Source organism: Phasianus colchicus, chromosome 1 (genome assembly GCF_987193195.1).
Source record: "Phasianus colchicus chromosome 1, bPhaCol1.hap1.1, whole genome shotgun sequence".
Classification (NCBI taxonomy): domain Eukaryota; kingdom Metazoa; phylum Chordata; class Aves; order Galliformes; family Phasianidae; genus Phasianus; species Phasianus colchicus.
Genome location: NC_143436.1, coordinates 31193520 through 31207168, shown reverse-complemented (window position 1 = coordinate 31207168; position 13649 = coordinate 31193520). Strand labels below are relative to the sequence as shown.

Genomic DNA, 13649 nt, shown 5'->3' with positions numbered 1-13649 from the left:
CCATTCTGTGATTCTGCAGTCATAACAGTTCTTAGTGCCATGATGTGTTGTGAAGCGGTTTAAGACTGAGAAAGGTAAATGGCCAAGAGAAAAGCAATTCCAGGAAATAAATATTTATGTTGATGTCTGTTTAATAGCTAGATGTGTAGTTTTTGCCACAGAACACTATGGTCTAAAGAACTCCATTCTCATTACCACAGAGGAAAATATTTCAGCATGCATTTTTGCTTACTGTTTGTCCTTTTAGATAAACATACAAACAAATAAATAAACACATGAGAGCTGATCCAAAAGTTATGCCTCCTATTTTACTACTTTGGTCCACGACATCAGAGGTGGATGTTGGTAGTATGGTGGTAGAGGCGGAACCTTCCCACCGGTATCCTATTATATTTTGTTGCCATGCAACAGCTGGCAGCAGAAGGGCAGTCTGACAAAAAGGCATCTGACATGAAGCTTGTGTGAGGCAAAGATATGAAGCACCAAATTCCTCCAAGTGGAAAAAAATAGCAACCTTTGACATTTATCAAAATTTGCTGAACGTTAATGGAGACCAACCAGTGGACATAAGCACAGTGAGGCAGTGGGTGGTGCATTTCAGCAGTGGCAACAATGACATGCATGACAAGCCACATTCTGGACAGCCATGTGCAGTGTCACATCATGAAATGAAGAGCACCTCGATGAGCTCATTCATGTGAATTGGCTATACAGTGCATTGGAAACAATGGTGATAATGTTGCAGTATTACAAAGTTTGAGCCAGGTGTGTCCCACAGATGTTCACACAGAAACAGAAAGAACACCCTATGCAAGTTGGTCAGAATCTGTTGAACCAATATAAGACTGATAGTGACAGTTACCTAGATCACATCATAACTGGTGATGAGACGTGGTGTCACCACTGTGAGCCAGAGACAGAAAAGCTGTCCCTGTGATGGCAACATGTGAATTCCCCTCTGAAGAAGTTCAGGATACAGTCCATAGTGGGTAAAATGATGTGCGCTGTCTTCTAGGATAGGAAAGGGGTGATCCTTCTGGATTTCCTGGAACCTGGACAGACCATCAACTCTGACAGCTACATTGTGATGCTGACAAAGCTGAAGGCTCAAACTTCCAGAATAGGGCAGAGGAGAGACCTGCCTTTCTCTTGCAGCACAAAAACTCTGGGCCTGGTACCAGTTTGAAGACCACGGAGCATACTGCCAATCTTGTCTGCACTATCCTACCACTCCCACTATATAGTCTGGATTTGGTGCCTTTTGATTTCCATCTGTTTGGGCCAATGAAAGGAGGACTGTGTGGGCAACATTTTCTTAACAATGATGCTGTCATCACAGCTGTGAAACAGTGGCTCTCCTCTGTTGGTGCAGATTCTTGTGAGTGCAGCATGCAGGCTCTTATTCATCACTGGCAAAAACACATAGCTAGTGGTGGTGACAATGTTGAAAAATAGCATTTTGTAGCTGAGAATTTGCTCTATCAAACAGTGTCATTGTGTTCTTCATATCCATTGTAGTTTCCTCGGAAATAAATAGGAGGCATTGCTTTATAGTGACCTGCATTCATATATACGTGTCTGTGTGTGTGTGTGTGTTTGTATAAATATAGATATATACACCACAAACACCTGGAAGTGCATGCTATATTCAGACTGTAAATTTTGATTCCTCCTAATCCATTAGGTAGCATTTATTGGTCACAACTTCAGTTTGTGTTTTGGCCTTAATTCTCTCCGGAGCTATTTTGATGAATGATGACATCCCTGTGGATGCCGTACACAGTGCAGTCCCATTGCCCTCCCTGTAGGCAGTTGAATCCTATAATAAAATCAGAAAATATTAATGCATTGCCTAAACTAATCTCAGACACAATCCATTCATTCTATATATTTATAGTTATATGTACAATTTTTAATATTCATTTTGTTTATTTGTGCCTTGTCACATCTTGTCTCAATTATTTTTGCCAACTCATTGTCACTATGAAGAAGCTCATTTGGTGTAGAAAAATGAATACTCCAATAGGAGACTGTATTTTTAATTGTTTTTTTTTTTCTTCTTGCTTTTCAAGAAGAACAAAATGAGCCAAAAAAAACACTGATTTTTTTCCCTCAGCTACAAATGCAAACTAATTTAGCAAAAATCATGTTAGCAAAAATACAGAAACTGATAGCTGTTAGAAGAGCACTAATATAGCAAAGATACACTGTGCTAAATGATTTCTTCAGCATAACATAGTACAAATGATTAAATTACCTCTGCAGATCTGACATTTGTACAGAAGATACATCAGTCCAGAAGATGAGGACTTTCAGCATTTCGCAATGTTTTAGAGAGCCTACACAGGCCCCTCACTGCAGGAAAGAGCTTGAGGCCCTGGAGCATATCCAGAGAAGGGCAGCAAAGCTTTGAAGGACAGTATGGGGAGTAGCTGAGGGAGCTGGGATCATTTAGTCTGCAGAAGAGGAGGCTTAGGGTAGACCATACTGCTCCCTACAACTCCCTGAAAAGAGCTTGTAGTGAGGTGGGGGTCTCCATCTTCTCCTGTGTAAAAACAATGGAACAAGACAGAACAACAATATTTTTAGGCACTCATTGTGTGACAACTTCACTTACTGGGTTTTCTGAGATCTATTTGCTCAGTTGTTTCAGAAAATCAGGCTACTGTCAGTGGGTCTTAAATGGCTTGTCCAGAGGGATGAAAGTACTCAAAATCATTAGCCATTTATTGAAATGATTTTATCTGTCTATATTTGATTTTGGAACTCATGTTGCTCTACTAAAACAATGTGTCAGTAGACATATTCACACCAGGAGGTATTTGTGGCTGTTTCACTGCAGGGTCTTAAGTCTGAGAGAGCAATACTGGCCATGTAATTTCTGTATTGTACAAAGTCTCTCATACCTAACATCCAGAAATGATTTAGTTTGAGCCAGCAGGTTTTTTGGAGCTTACACATGGCCTCCCATGATTTGGCAGCCCAGGAAGTCTCCTGCTTGTTACTCTGAGGAGATAAGAAGTAACCTGAATTCCTGTCAAGTGGCAGAGTCTGGCTAGCATCACAGCTGCTATGTGATGAATAAAGCTCCTCAAATAGCTGGAGGAGCTTTTTTGTTGGTTAATAGCTAAGTGCTTTGAGTACTTGCCCAAATATTCAGTGAAATATAAGCTTTAAGCTCTCATCAATCTGAGTGGGTTGAACCCCGCAATTCTTCCTTTTCACAGAAATCCTGTACCCTGAGTAGACATGAATTTAAGCTTAATGACACCAAGAAAGGGAGGAGAATTGAATATGGTCAGCTTTTCAGTGTGCTCTTCAAAGAAGACTTTGTTCTTGCCTTCTAGAACACATGCTGTGGGAGGCCATGATGTGGAGTCCTATTTCTGGCATCCTTACTTTTCCACTGTCAGATAATCAGTGCAGCTCCTTGCAAAGCATGGGGAAGCATCCAATTGTCCTGAATGCTAGAACACTTGTTAAGGGAGAAAAGTCATCAGGACACTGATGTATCTTTTAGGTTGCTGCTCAGCAACATCTTCTCTTCTCCATAGATCAGATAGGTCACCCTGAGTCATTCATTCAAAGTCAAAACTATTTTCCTGTGACTTTGTAACATCTATATGGAATGCCTTGTGTACATGAATGAAATTTGACCTTTTGCATTTAATTTATATTGTTTTCTTATTGTCTTGAAACATTCATTTCAGAAGCACGCTGAGGCTGGTTGATTTTGCTTTTCCTTCTAAGAAGGAGTTTTGGAGATACAGGGAGGGAATCCTGGATGAAAGTGACATCTGGAGTGTGCATGATAGGATGGCTATTTGGCCTTTGCTTTTGGAAAGCAGCAAAGTGGCTGCTAATTATATCTTAATGACTAAGGATGCATGTAAATTCTGCCCAAAAGCATGTGATCTCTTCTGGATGGAGCATTTCCAGATGGCATATTTCAATTTCATACTAAGCTTCCTGTTTTCCCACATTCTTGCCAACATGCAACTCCACAGCTGTATAAGAGATATGTAAGTTCCTTGGCACAGGGCATGCTTCATGAAAAGGCCCATACCAAAATCATAAAGGGTTTGTATGAGTATGTTTTTCCCGACTCACATTTCTTTAATCTGCCCTTCTATCAGACAGTTGTAGCCTAGTGAAAAAATTTGAATTTCATTTAAGAGAGTGTTTGAATGTAACTAACACTGCAGCTGCTTTTCAAATTACTTTTAAAGGTCATTTTCAAGCTTTTTCTGCAATGGCTATCTAAAAATAACAATGAATTAAAAACAACCAAACTCTTGCCATATAATTACTTCTTGACTTTAATATTTAAAATCTTTAAAAATGATTCAGTACGCCTGTACATGTGCTTCTAACTATTTCACTTTCTCTTTATTCTTCTATCTCTGCACTGGGTGAAAGAAATTATGTATTCATAAATACTGTTTTTATCAGGAAGTTTTTCTGTGTGGGCTTTAATGTTTTACATGGTGAATGAAAAACGTAATTTTGACAGGTAAAAATAATACAGTCTTTCTTTTTTTTTTTCTATGTGCACACAGGGCATAATGCAAGATGTGCAATTACTTGTCATGCCTCAAGGATTTATTTCTCAATGCCCAGATCTTAATCGGAGTAAGTCTACTAATTCTTATACCATAAAATGAAAGGTGTGTTCTGTGCTTACTTTTTGACCTCAAGTCTTCTTCAAACTTTAACTTTCAGTATATTGCTTGTCAGCTTTGACATGACTGAACCTATTGTACATAAGATTTTTTTTACTAGTATGTATATCTTGTTATTCCAGCATGCCCAACTTGTAATGATTTCCATGGACTTGTGCAGAAAATTATGGAACTGCAAGACATTTTAGCCAAAACGTCAGCTAAGGTAATGTTTTCAGGGAGGCATGGCCTGGAAGAATAGAGGACCATAAGGATTTAGTTGCTGTCTTTTTGATTGATTTGTGCGTCTCTTTGGTTGTGCATGTGGGTGTGTGCAGAACTTCTCTGCATGTTTATATATGTTTGCATTTAGATATCTATGTCTACTATCTATACATACAAATTCTCATTTCAGAGAGCTTTCTTTTTTTAAAAAAATAAATAATATTTTTAATAGAATTATATTTTTTAATAGTGAGCAGAATCCAAACCTCAAACTAGAAAATGGCTCATAAATATTCAAGCTCTGTCTATCAGGCTAACAAGTCAACAAAATTGGACTGAAATAGGTTACTGTGCTTATAGTGCTTATTGCAGCAAGATTTATCGGTCCAAGCCTTTCCTAAATCTGAGCTGACAAAGAAGTGCTCAGACAACATATATGCAAGACAGGGAACTGAGAACCCTAAATAGTGGGGTTTTTTTCTTCCTTCCTTCCTTCCTTCCTTCCTTCCTTCCTTCCTTCCTTCCTTCCTTCCTTCCTTCCTTCCTTCCTTCCTTCCTTCCTTCCTTCCTTCCTTCCTTCCTTCCTTCCTTCCTTTCCTTTCCTTTCCTTTCCTTTCCTTTCCTTTCCTTTCCTTTCCTTTCCTTTCCTTTCCTTTCCTTTCCTTTCCTTTCCTTTCCTTTCCTTTCCTTTCCTTTCCTTTCCTTTCCTTTCCTTTCCTTTCCTTTCCTTTCCTTTCCTTTCCTTTCCTTTCCTTTCCTTTCCTTTCCTTTCCTTTCCTTTCCTTTCCTTCTTTTTTTTCTTTTTCTTTTTTTTTTTCCAAAGACCATGCTAAAAACATTCACATCTGCCAGTAAATATAGACTAGTCTTCTGTTCTTAAATGTCAGGTCTTTAGATATCTGTGAAAATGCTGCTACCTGGCTAATAAACATGTTGATTTTGAGTGTTACATTCAGTCTAGCCCCTACTCAGATTCAGGTCTTTTTCATTCGTAAGCCAGTATCTGTAAATTATGTAGAGCAAGATTCTTGGTCAGTTCACACATACAAAAATGAGGAATCTGGAGACATGCACATTGTCATTTATTCACTTTGTTTCATGATGCCTCGAATGTTATAAGCAGAAGATGAAATGGATTGTGACTTGCATCTTAGAATCCATCTCTGAATGATTTATGGTTCAGTCACCTTGTATTTGACAATTGTCATTTTATTATCTTTGACTGCATGTTTGACAATAAGGGGGACAGTTTCAATCATGTTTACGCTAGTGTAGAAGCCACTTATGAATTCCAACCTTTTTGTGAACCGTAAATACAGTTGTCGCAAGCTGAGCAGAGGATGAACAAGCTGGATCAGTGCTACTGTGAAAGGACCTGCACAATGAAAGGCATGACATACAGAGAATTTGAATCCTGGACAGATGGTTGTAAGAACTGCACTTGCATGGTATGGCTACACTTTGAAAGGAGATGCAAAAACTCTGGTGTTTTCTCTGATTACATTTTCATGGGGGCAAAAGAATAAGGGATGCTTATAAACATGTGCTAGGTAGTAACAACAAACTAAATCTAGGGAACAGTATTAATAAATGTATTTTCCTAGTATTTCAGGTGTGCTAGTATGTTTAGCTCTCCTAGATTTCACAGAATCATAGGATCATAAAGTTTGGAAAAAACCACCAAGATCAACTAGACCAGCCATCCACCTACCAACAATATTTCCCCTGTTAAATCATGTCCCTTAGTACAACATCTAAACATTTTTTGAACACCTCCAGGGATACTGAATCCACCAACTCCCTGGGCAGCTGTTCCAGCACCTGACCACTTTTTCTGAGAAGAATTTTTTCCTAATACCCAACCTGAACCTTCCCTGGAGCAACTTAAGGTCATTCCCTTTTGTCCTTTTGCTGTTACCTGGGAGAAGAGACTGATTCCCACCTTGCCACAACCTTCAGTCAGGTAGTTGTAAAGAACTATATGGTCTCCCTTGAGCCTTCTCTCCTCCAGACTAAAAATCCCACTTCCCTCAACTGCTGTTTCTCACAAGACTCATGTTTCAGATTCTTCACCAGCTTCGTTGCCCCTCTCTGGACATGCTTCAATGTTTTTCTTGTAATGAGGGGCCCAAAACTGAACACTGCTCAAGGTGAGGCCTCACCAGATCAGAGTACAGAGGGATGATCACCTTCCTGCTCCTGCTGGCAACACTATTTCTGATACAAGCCAGGATGCCATTGGCCTTCTTGGCTACCTGGGCACACTGCTGGCTCATGTTTAGCCGAATGTTTGCCAACACCCTCAGGTCCATTTCTTTGACAGTCTTCCAGCCACTCTGCCCCAAACCTGTAGCATTGCCTGGGGTTGTTGTGGCTGAAGTGCAGGACCCAGCACTTTGGTCTTGTTGAACCTCATCCCGTTGGCCTCAGCCCAGCTATCCAGCCTGTCCAGGTCCCTCTGAAGGGCCTTCCCACCCCCAGGCAGATTGACACTTCCCCCCTGCTCAGTGTCATCTGCAATTCGTTCATGCCAGTGTAGGCAGATGCTATGCAATATTGTTAGCCACCATGTTATTGCCATGCACTGAGTTGCAAACTGCTTCTCTGCATAAATAAATACCTGCTTTTTATTACTATCAGCACACGTTTTTTCTTAGCAAATTTTTTAATAGATTCCTTATGTCTGATTCCCTTTAGTTCCCTTTGGTTACATCTCCAAAAGCAATAAAGAACAAAATGTAAGGGTCATATGCACATTGCACTATATCACAAACATGAAAGAATGTAAGTGAATGGAAGATTCCCAAAGGTATCAGAACTTCAGAACTGATTGCAAGTATCTTTTCAAGCACCAAACTATTGCATCTTTGTTATTGTCCAGTCATTTAAAACTCATTAATTCCATTTGGGCTTATTAAATGCTTAATTCAAAGGCCATTGGTAATTTGTGAAAAAACTATTGCTGCACTTTGATTGATTTGCTGTTATCTACAATTCACTAAATGGTTCTTCTTAAGCTTAGTATTTCTTTGATCTTTATATTTTTGGTGTGATACTAATTTTGATTTTAGGAATTTGTCATTGAAGGTAAGATTTAGCCCGTGGTGTCAGATCTTGCATATAGTTATCTGAAATGCTTTGACTTTTGTGTTAAATGCATTGCATATTTTGTCTCTGGTTTTTCTTGCAGCTATGAAATTATTATCTTTTAGAAGTGTATTGTCTTTTATGTAAAAATCGGAAGGCTCAGTATTGTTCTGTGAGCTTGCTATTTCACACTAATATGTCAATTTGCTGCTGATTGGCAGAATGTTTTACCCTGAAACAAGTTTGCCTCTTAAAAAAAAACTTAGATCATTATAATTTCAAAGAACACATCATACATGTCTGAAGGACTGTATGCAAGACATTCTGAAGTTATAATTTCTGTTCTTGTTATTAAAAGAACTGTGCTAAAATGGCTTTTTGTCAGAGTTCACTGCAGTTAAAAATAGATTTTAAGTTCTTATGTATGAGAACATCTCTCTTTTTGCTAAATATAACTACCAGCTAAGCACTTTTTTATTCTTCTAGAATGGCACTGTGCAGTGTGAAGCTTTGATTTGCCCCCTCTCTGACTGTCCGCTTAATTCTGCCCTGGCATATGTGGATGGCAAGTGCTGCAAAGAATGTCAATGTAAGTTTTATGGTGGGGCTCTCTTTAATGAATATTTTGTAATCTGCAAAGAAAAATGAACTTTTATGTAAACACATAACTGAAAGAACTGGGCAGTGAATGAAATATTTGGGTTAAGGAATAGAGGAATTCAGACTTCCCTGAAATATTTTGGGAAACTGATAACCAGAAAATGTTCATCTTCAATTGTGGGTATTTTATTTATGTCTTTTTTTTTTTTTCTTTTTTTTTTCTTTTTCTTTTTCTTTTTTTTCCCCTAAAAACAGGTATTTCTTACATATTTTTAAAAAGAAAAATTATATATTTAAGAAACTTTTCACAGCTTTCCTGTATGATCTCTTTTAAAATAAACTGCTAGAGATTCCACTATTGTTTTGCTTTAGTTTAGGCCAGTGTTTCTAACACTATGTCAAGAAGACTGTAGTTTCAACCTTTTGTTGTGTACTGGAAATGGAGATTAAAATTTATGCTTCTTGTTCTTTAACTAAAGGAAGAGAAAACTTGTACCAGACTCCCGAGATCAGAAAAAAACAGTCACTTAGAAAGGTTCTTTAGTAAAAGGTCAGACAGCATTAAACAGGAAACTGGATAGAGGTATTTTAATGTTTTCATTTAATATGGATGATTATCTTTTGGTTTTATAGTATTTTGGTTTTATTACAAATAGGGTCAGAGAAGGGGAATTTTAGGATAATCAATATCTAGATGGACTGTATATAATATTTCATGTTGATTATGGATGTGTGTCATATATGCGATGGCTATTTTAGACTCTGGTAGAATCTGTTCTTGAAATCAAGCATGAGATGCTTGAGAAGCATTTCTTTACAATATTAATGTTGATATTTTTCTGTGCAGTTTCACCATTTCTACTGCTGTATAAAGCTTCTTGCAGGGTATAGGGTTAAAATGCTGTATTTTAAGATAAAATTCAGGAAGATGTTTTGTACTCCATTGATCTTGCTCCCATAGGAGTTTGTTAATATTTAATTGTATTCAAAGTTACACAAACCATCCCGTTTTATGAAATCTTATTAACTTACTCAAGTAGATTAATTCTAATTGAGAGGAAATGAAAATTCAAATACTTTATTTTTATTTTTTAATGAACTACACAGAATTTCCATGCAAAGTAGATGGCTCAGGGAATTGATCATTCAGTGGTGAGAAATGCTCGTAGTTCAAGCCTCTGTGTCTTTGACCACGTTGAAAGTGTTTAAAAACCTGATCCACTGAAGTATGTTTTTGTAATGCTCTGTGAATTTAGTAGGGAATTCTCTATCCAAATGTTAATGGGGAAGCACTCACATCTCAAGACATCTTAAGAAGTTGTTATTTTTACTGGGAGTCTTGACAAAGGTCGAGAAATGTGAATGGACATATGGACACTGACCTTGTCTTTAAGCATTAGTACTTCTTGCAAGTGAGATAGAGTTCTGGTACAGCACACTATAAATTTAACTCTAGTATTGCCATTTTTATGTTTGTAACATTATCAAAAGCTTTTTAGTTTCCAGTGTTGTTGCTTTTGCCAGCATATAATTCAATTAATAACTAACATGCCACATACAACTCTCTTGACAAGCAATCAGAAAAATGATTAGGTCAAAGTTTAAAAACTTCTTTTGAAAAATTGTCCCTACTTTCATCTAATTTATTTAAAGTGCCTTAAAAAGGAGAAAGAAAAAGAAACAAAAACCCCACAACATTTTATGTGTCCAGTTCCTGATAACCAAAAGACTGAGAGTGTAAATTGGAGTCATGTTGACAAGATAGATAAATTCCAGTGAAAGACTGTGAAGAGTTTAAGTTAGAGGCAGTGTGGTTATAAGACTCTCACTTTTTCTCTGGAACAATTTGGTGGAAATTCTGAGTAATCCTTGTGTTCGTGTGAGTGTGCAGCTGTATGCTGCCATCTTGATGTCTTCAGCTCAAGGTGTGAGCTGCTCGTGATCACAGTTCACACTGCCCGAGGCTCAGGGGGTCAAAGCTGACTGCTTGCTTTTGCATAGTTTCTGAAAATAACTTCTTTGTTCTCGTTTCTTAGAACAGTTTCAATTTGGAAAGTAGCTAATTAGGATTTGCTTCTCAAGGAGCAGCTATCCTTAGTATTGGACAATCAAATGTAAATACCGCCAAATGATCCCAATACCCTGTTCTTTCACTGAGTTTAGTGTTAGTGATGAGACAGATTTGTGTATGGTTATCTGCATTTTCCCACTGTTCTTTGTGATACTTCATACCAGATGATGAGCTGTTTCTGCCAGCCTGTTGGGGAGGGTCAGACTGTCCAGGCAGCAGCAACTGTGGCAGCCTTGTTGTGCCTCTTTCTTTCTTCTGCAGATGTGCTGACAAAGCCAGCAAAAATGGGAAGAGTTGGGTGTGGTGTTGTGACAGCTGGCACAAAAAGTAAAAACACACTGTGCTTAATACTTTCACAGTGATAAGCAAGCAGGCTTCACAGCTTTTTGTTTTGAGTAATTCAGAGTGGATTAATTCAGCATGGCTTTAGACATGTTGAATTTGGGATTGCAGTCTGAAGTGGCTTTACATATACTACTAAATAAAGTAGGTCACAGTCCTGTGGCCCTGAGACTAGGTGGCACTTGTGACTCACACCTGCATGGCTATAATTTCTTGTCCTTCCCTCCCAACAGAAAATCTGTATCCAGGTGGCTGATTGACAATGACCACTGATAGATGCTGCCACCAAACGTAGCCTGGCATTGCATCAAAGGGTGCTGGCTGGTACTGGCCAGAATGCTGCAATGAACTGTGCTAACACTTGAACTGCATGAAGGATTATGAACTAGTATTTAAGTTGGTTGTTATCTGCTTTTTCATTTACCTCCTTTGTTTCGTTTATTAGTCCAGTATTTATATCATCAGTTAGGCTCTCTTGTTAGCCAATGAAACGGGCTGGTACATCCAGAGGGCATGTGGTGCTCAGAGGTGCCTGGAATAGATAGGATGAATTACCTTCTAGAAGTGCATGCTTCTTTCCTTGGACTAGTGAGGGAGGCCAAGCAATTAGATTAAATACCAAACTTTTAGATAAGTAAAACTGTGAGTTTAGTCTTTTCATTCGTTACTATAATGAATAACAGCTATGCTACAGTGGAATGGAATGTGCTGTATTTAAAACAAAAGTAACAAACCCACATTTTCTACCCAAAATCTCTATCTTTGGTTGAGAACACTCAGACAACTCGTTGTTTTGTTCTGTGTGAATGTCAATGCTGCTGTAAATAGGAATGATGGTGCATTTGAATTATCACTGTATTTTCTGTGAACCTTAATGGGATAGAAGCTGCTATGATCTTCCAAGGCACATGAATTGGCCAATGTGCTGAATTATGTTTCAGCTACAGACAAGTTATCCAACACAAAATTTGGTCAAACTACCAGAGCATTCGTCTTAGATCAGTGGGAGCTTCTTCTGAAGAATTATTTGAAGCCAGAAAGCAGAGGCTACTTTCTTTTCTACTCTCAGTGCAATTTTAAGCCTATCTGAGAAGGTACGTGCAAGAGATCATTATATTCTTTTCTCCTCTGCAAAGAAAAATGTGTGGTGATAGGCACTGACACAAAAAGGAAAGATTAAGCTCCCCTACTGATCCTGTGAAGTATCACTGTAAACCATGGACTTGACTTAAAATGTCCAAGGACAATTTCATTTACTTTAAGTGAATTGCTAAAGGACGGCCAATGTATTAGTAGTTGAGACAATTGATACTTGGTCAGCAAATTCTTTTATGGTGACTTTCTTATTGGTTAGTATATCAACACTAAGTCATCACTTCCAATAGCTGTGATATATATGTATTTTTAAAATGGAGCCAGTGTATTTTTAACAAACGAGCTGATTTTCATCAGCTGGAAGAGAGAGATCTTTGTAATTTTATCTGGCACAGTAATAATTCCCATCACCAAAGACTGGTCTCCAGGAAGAAATTGCTCTGTTCTCATCACTGTTCTTCTCCCAGTGACACTACAGAAACTTAGAGATCTAATCCCAACTTAGTTATATCTATTCCAACAGATCTCTATGGAGGCTTAGACCTAAGCAATTATGGCTATGGTTTTCCATGCACTCATTTTCTTTTTTTTTTCTGAAATGGGACATCAGGTGATTTTATGGCACATTGTAGTAAAATCTGAACTCTAACAGAACTATTTTAAGCAGATGTAAGAAGCAGAGAGCTGTATCAAATCACCTCCCACTTCTGTTGCTGGTAAGCTTGGAGAGAGCTCATTTAGAAAGGTTCTGTGACTCAGAAAGGGTATTCAAACAAAATGATTAAATCACAAATATGGAGATGGTAGCTCTGATCATGTAAATACATTTCTGATGCACCAATTTCTCTTGCTAGCTTACAGAAATTTTTAATTATATAATAGAAGTTAAGGGGATTTCTGCTTTTTCTCTTCACGATGCTCTGATTTTTCCCCAAAGCGATACACTTCTGCAAACCCCAACTCATCAGGCCTACTAACACACAGTGAAGGAGTTGTGAATGCCCATCTGCTTCTCATTTACAGAGCAATTGACCATCAGCAGTGGTGCAAAACTTGTACCTAGAAAATTAAGGACTGCTGATCAAGCTTCTTTGCAAATTTATTAACATTTTTTCAGGTGGATTGAAGTCTTACGGATTTACAGCTATGCTGCTTGCTAAGTTTCATTTTTCCTCAATACTGGCACTTTTTGTGGGCTGAAGGAGTGGCACCATCTTGTTTTAGATGTCTTATATTAGTGGCAGCTCAGCTCCAAGCCTATACCTCCACCACCTATGTGCCAGAGGAGCTTCTCTTGTATTTAATGTGGTACAGAGAAGAGCCTGTGGCTCAGTGTTTGAATGACAGGATTAGTGAGCACGTGTTTGCTGCATTACATCTGCGCCTACTGAACAGGCCATCTCATCCCTGCAGTAAATCAGAAGAGCAGGCAGGCTGGAAAGCAGAGCCCAGCTGCACGAGGCCAAGTGGGACATGGCACGTGTGTCAGTGCTGCAGGGGAGCCAGGGCTCAAGGGACAGAACAGGTATTTAGAGTGGAGAAAAGTGAAGGTGCTTTCCTGGTTCACC

The 13649-nt window shown here is 38.5% G+C and overlaps 1 protein-coding gene across 1 annotated transcript in view; it reads left to right on the top strand.

The window, feature by feature from the left end:
• NELL2 (neural EGFL like 2) overlaps nucleotides 1-13649 on the top strand; it is a 140431-nt gene that overhangs the window by 36186 nt on the left and 90596 nt on the right. The window contains exons 6-9 of the mRNA XM_031589561.2: nucleotides 4560-4632; nucleotides 4805-4887; nucleotides 6206-6334; nucleotides 8460-8562. Coding sequence (XP_031445421.2) covers nucleotides 4560-4632; nucleotides 4805-4887; nucleotides 6206-6334; nucleotides 8460-8562 — 388 coding nt within the window. The remainder of the gene's footprint in view (nucleotides 1-4559; nucleotides 4633-4804; nucleotides 4888-6205; nucleotides 6335-8459; nucleotides 8563-13649) is intronic.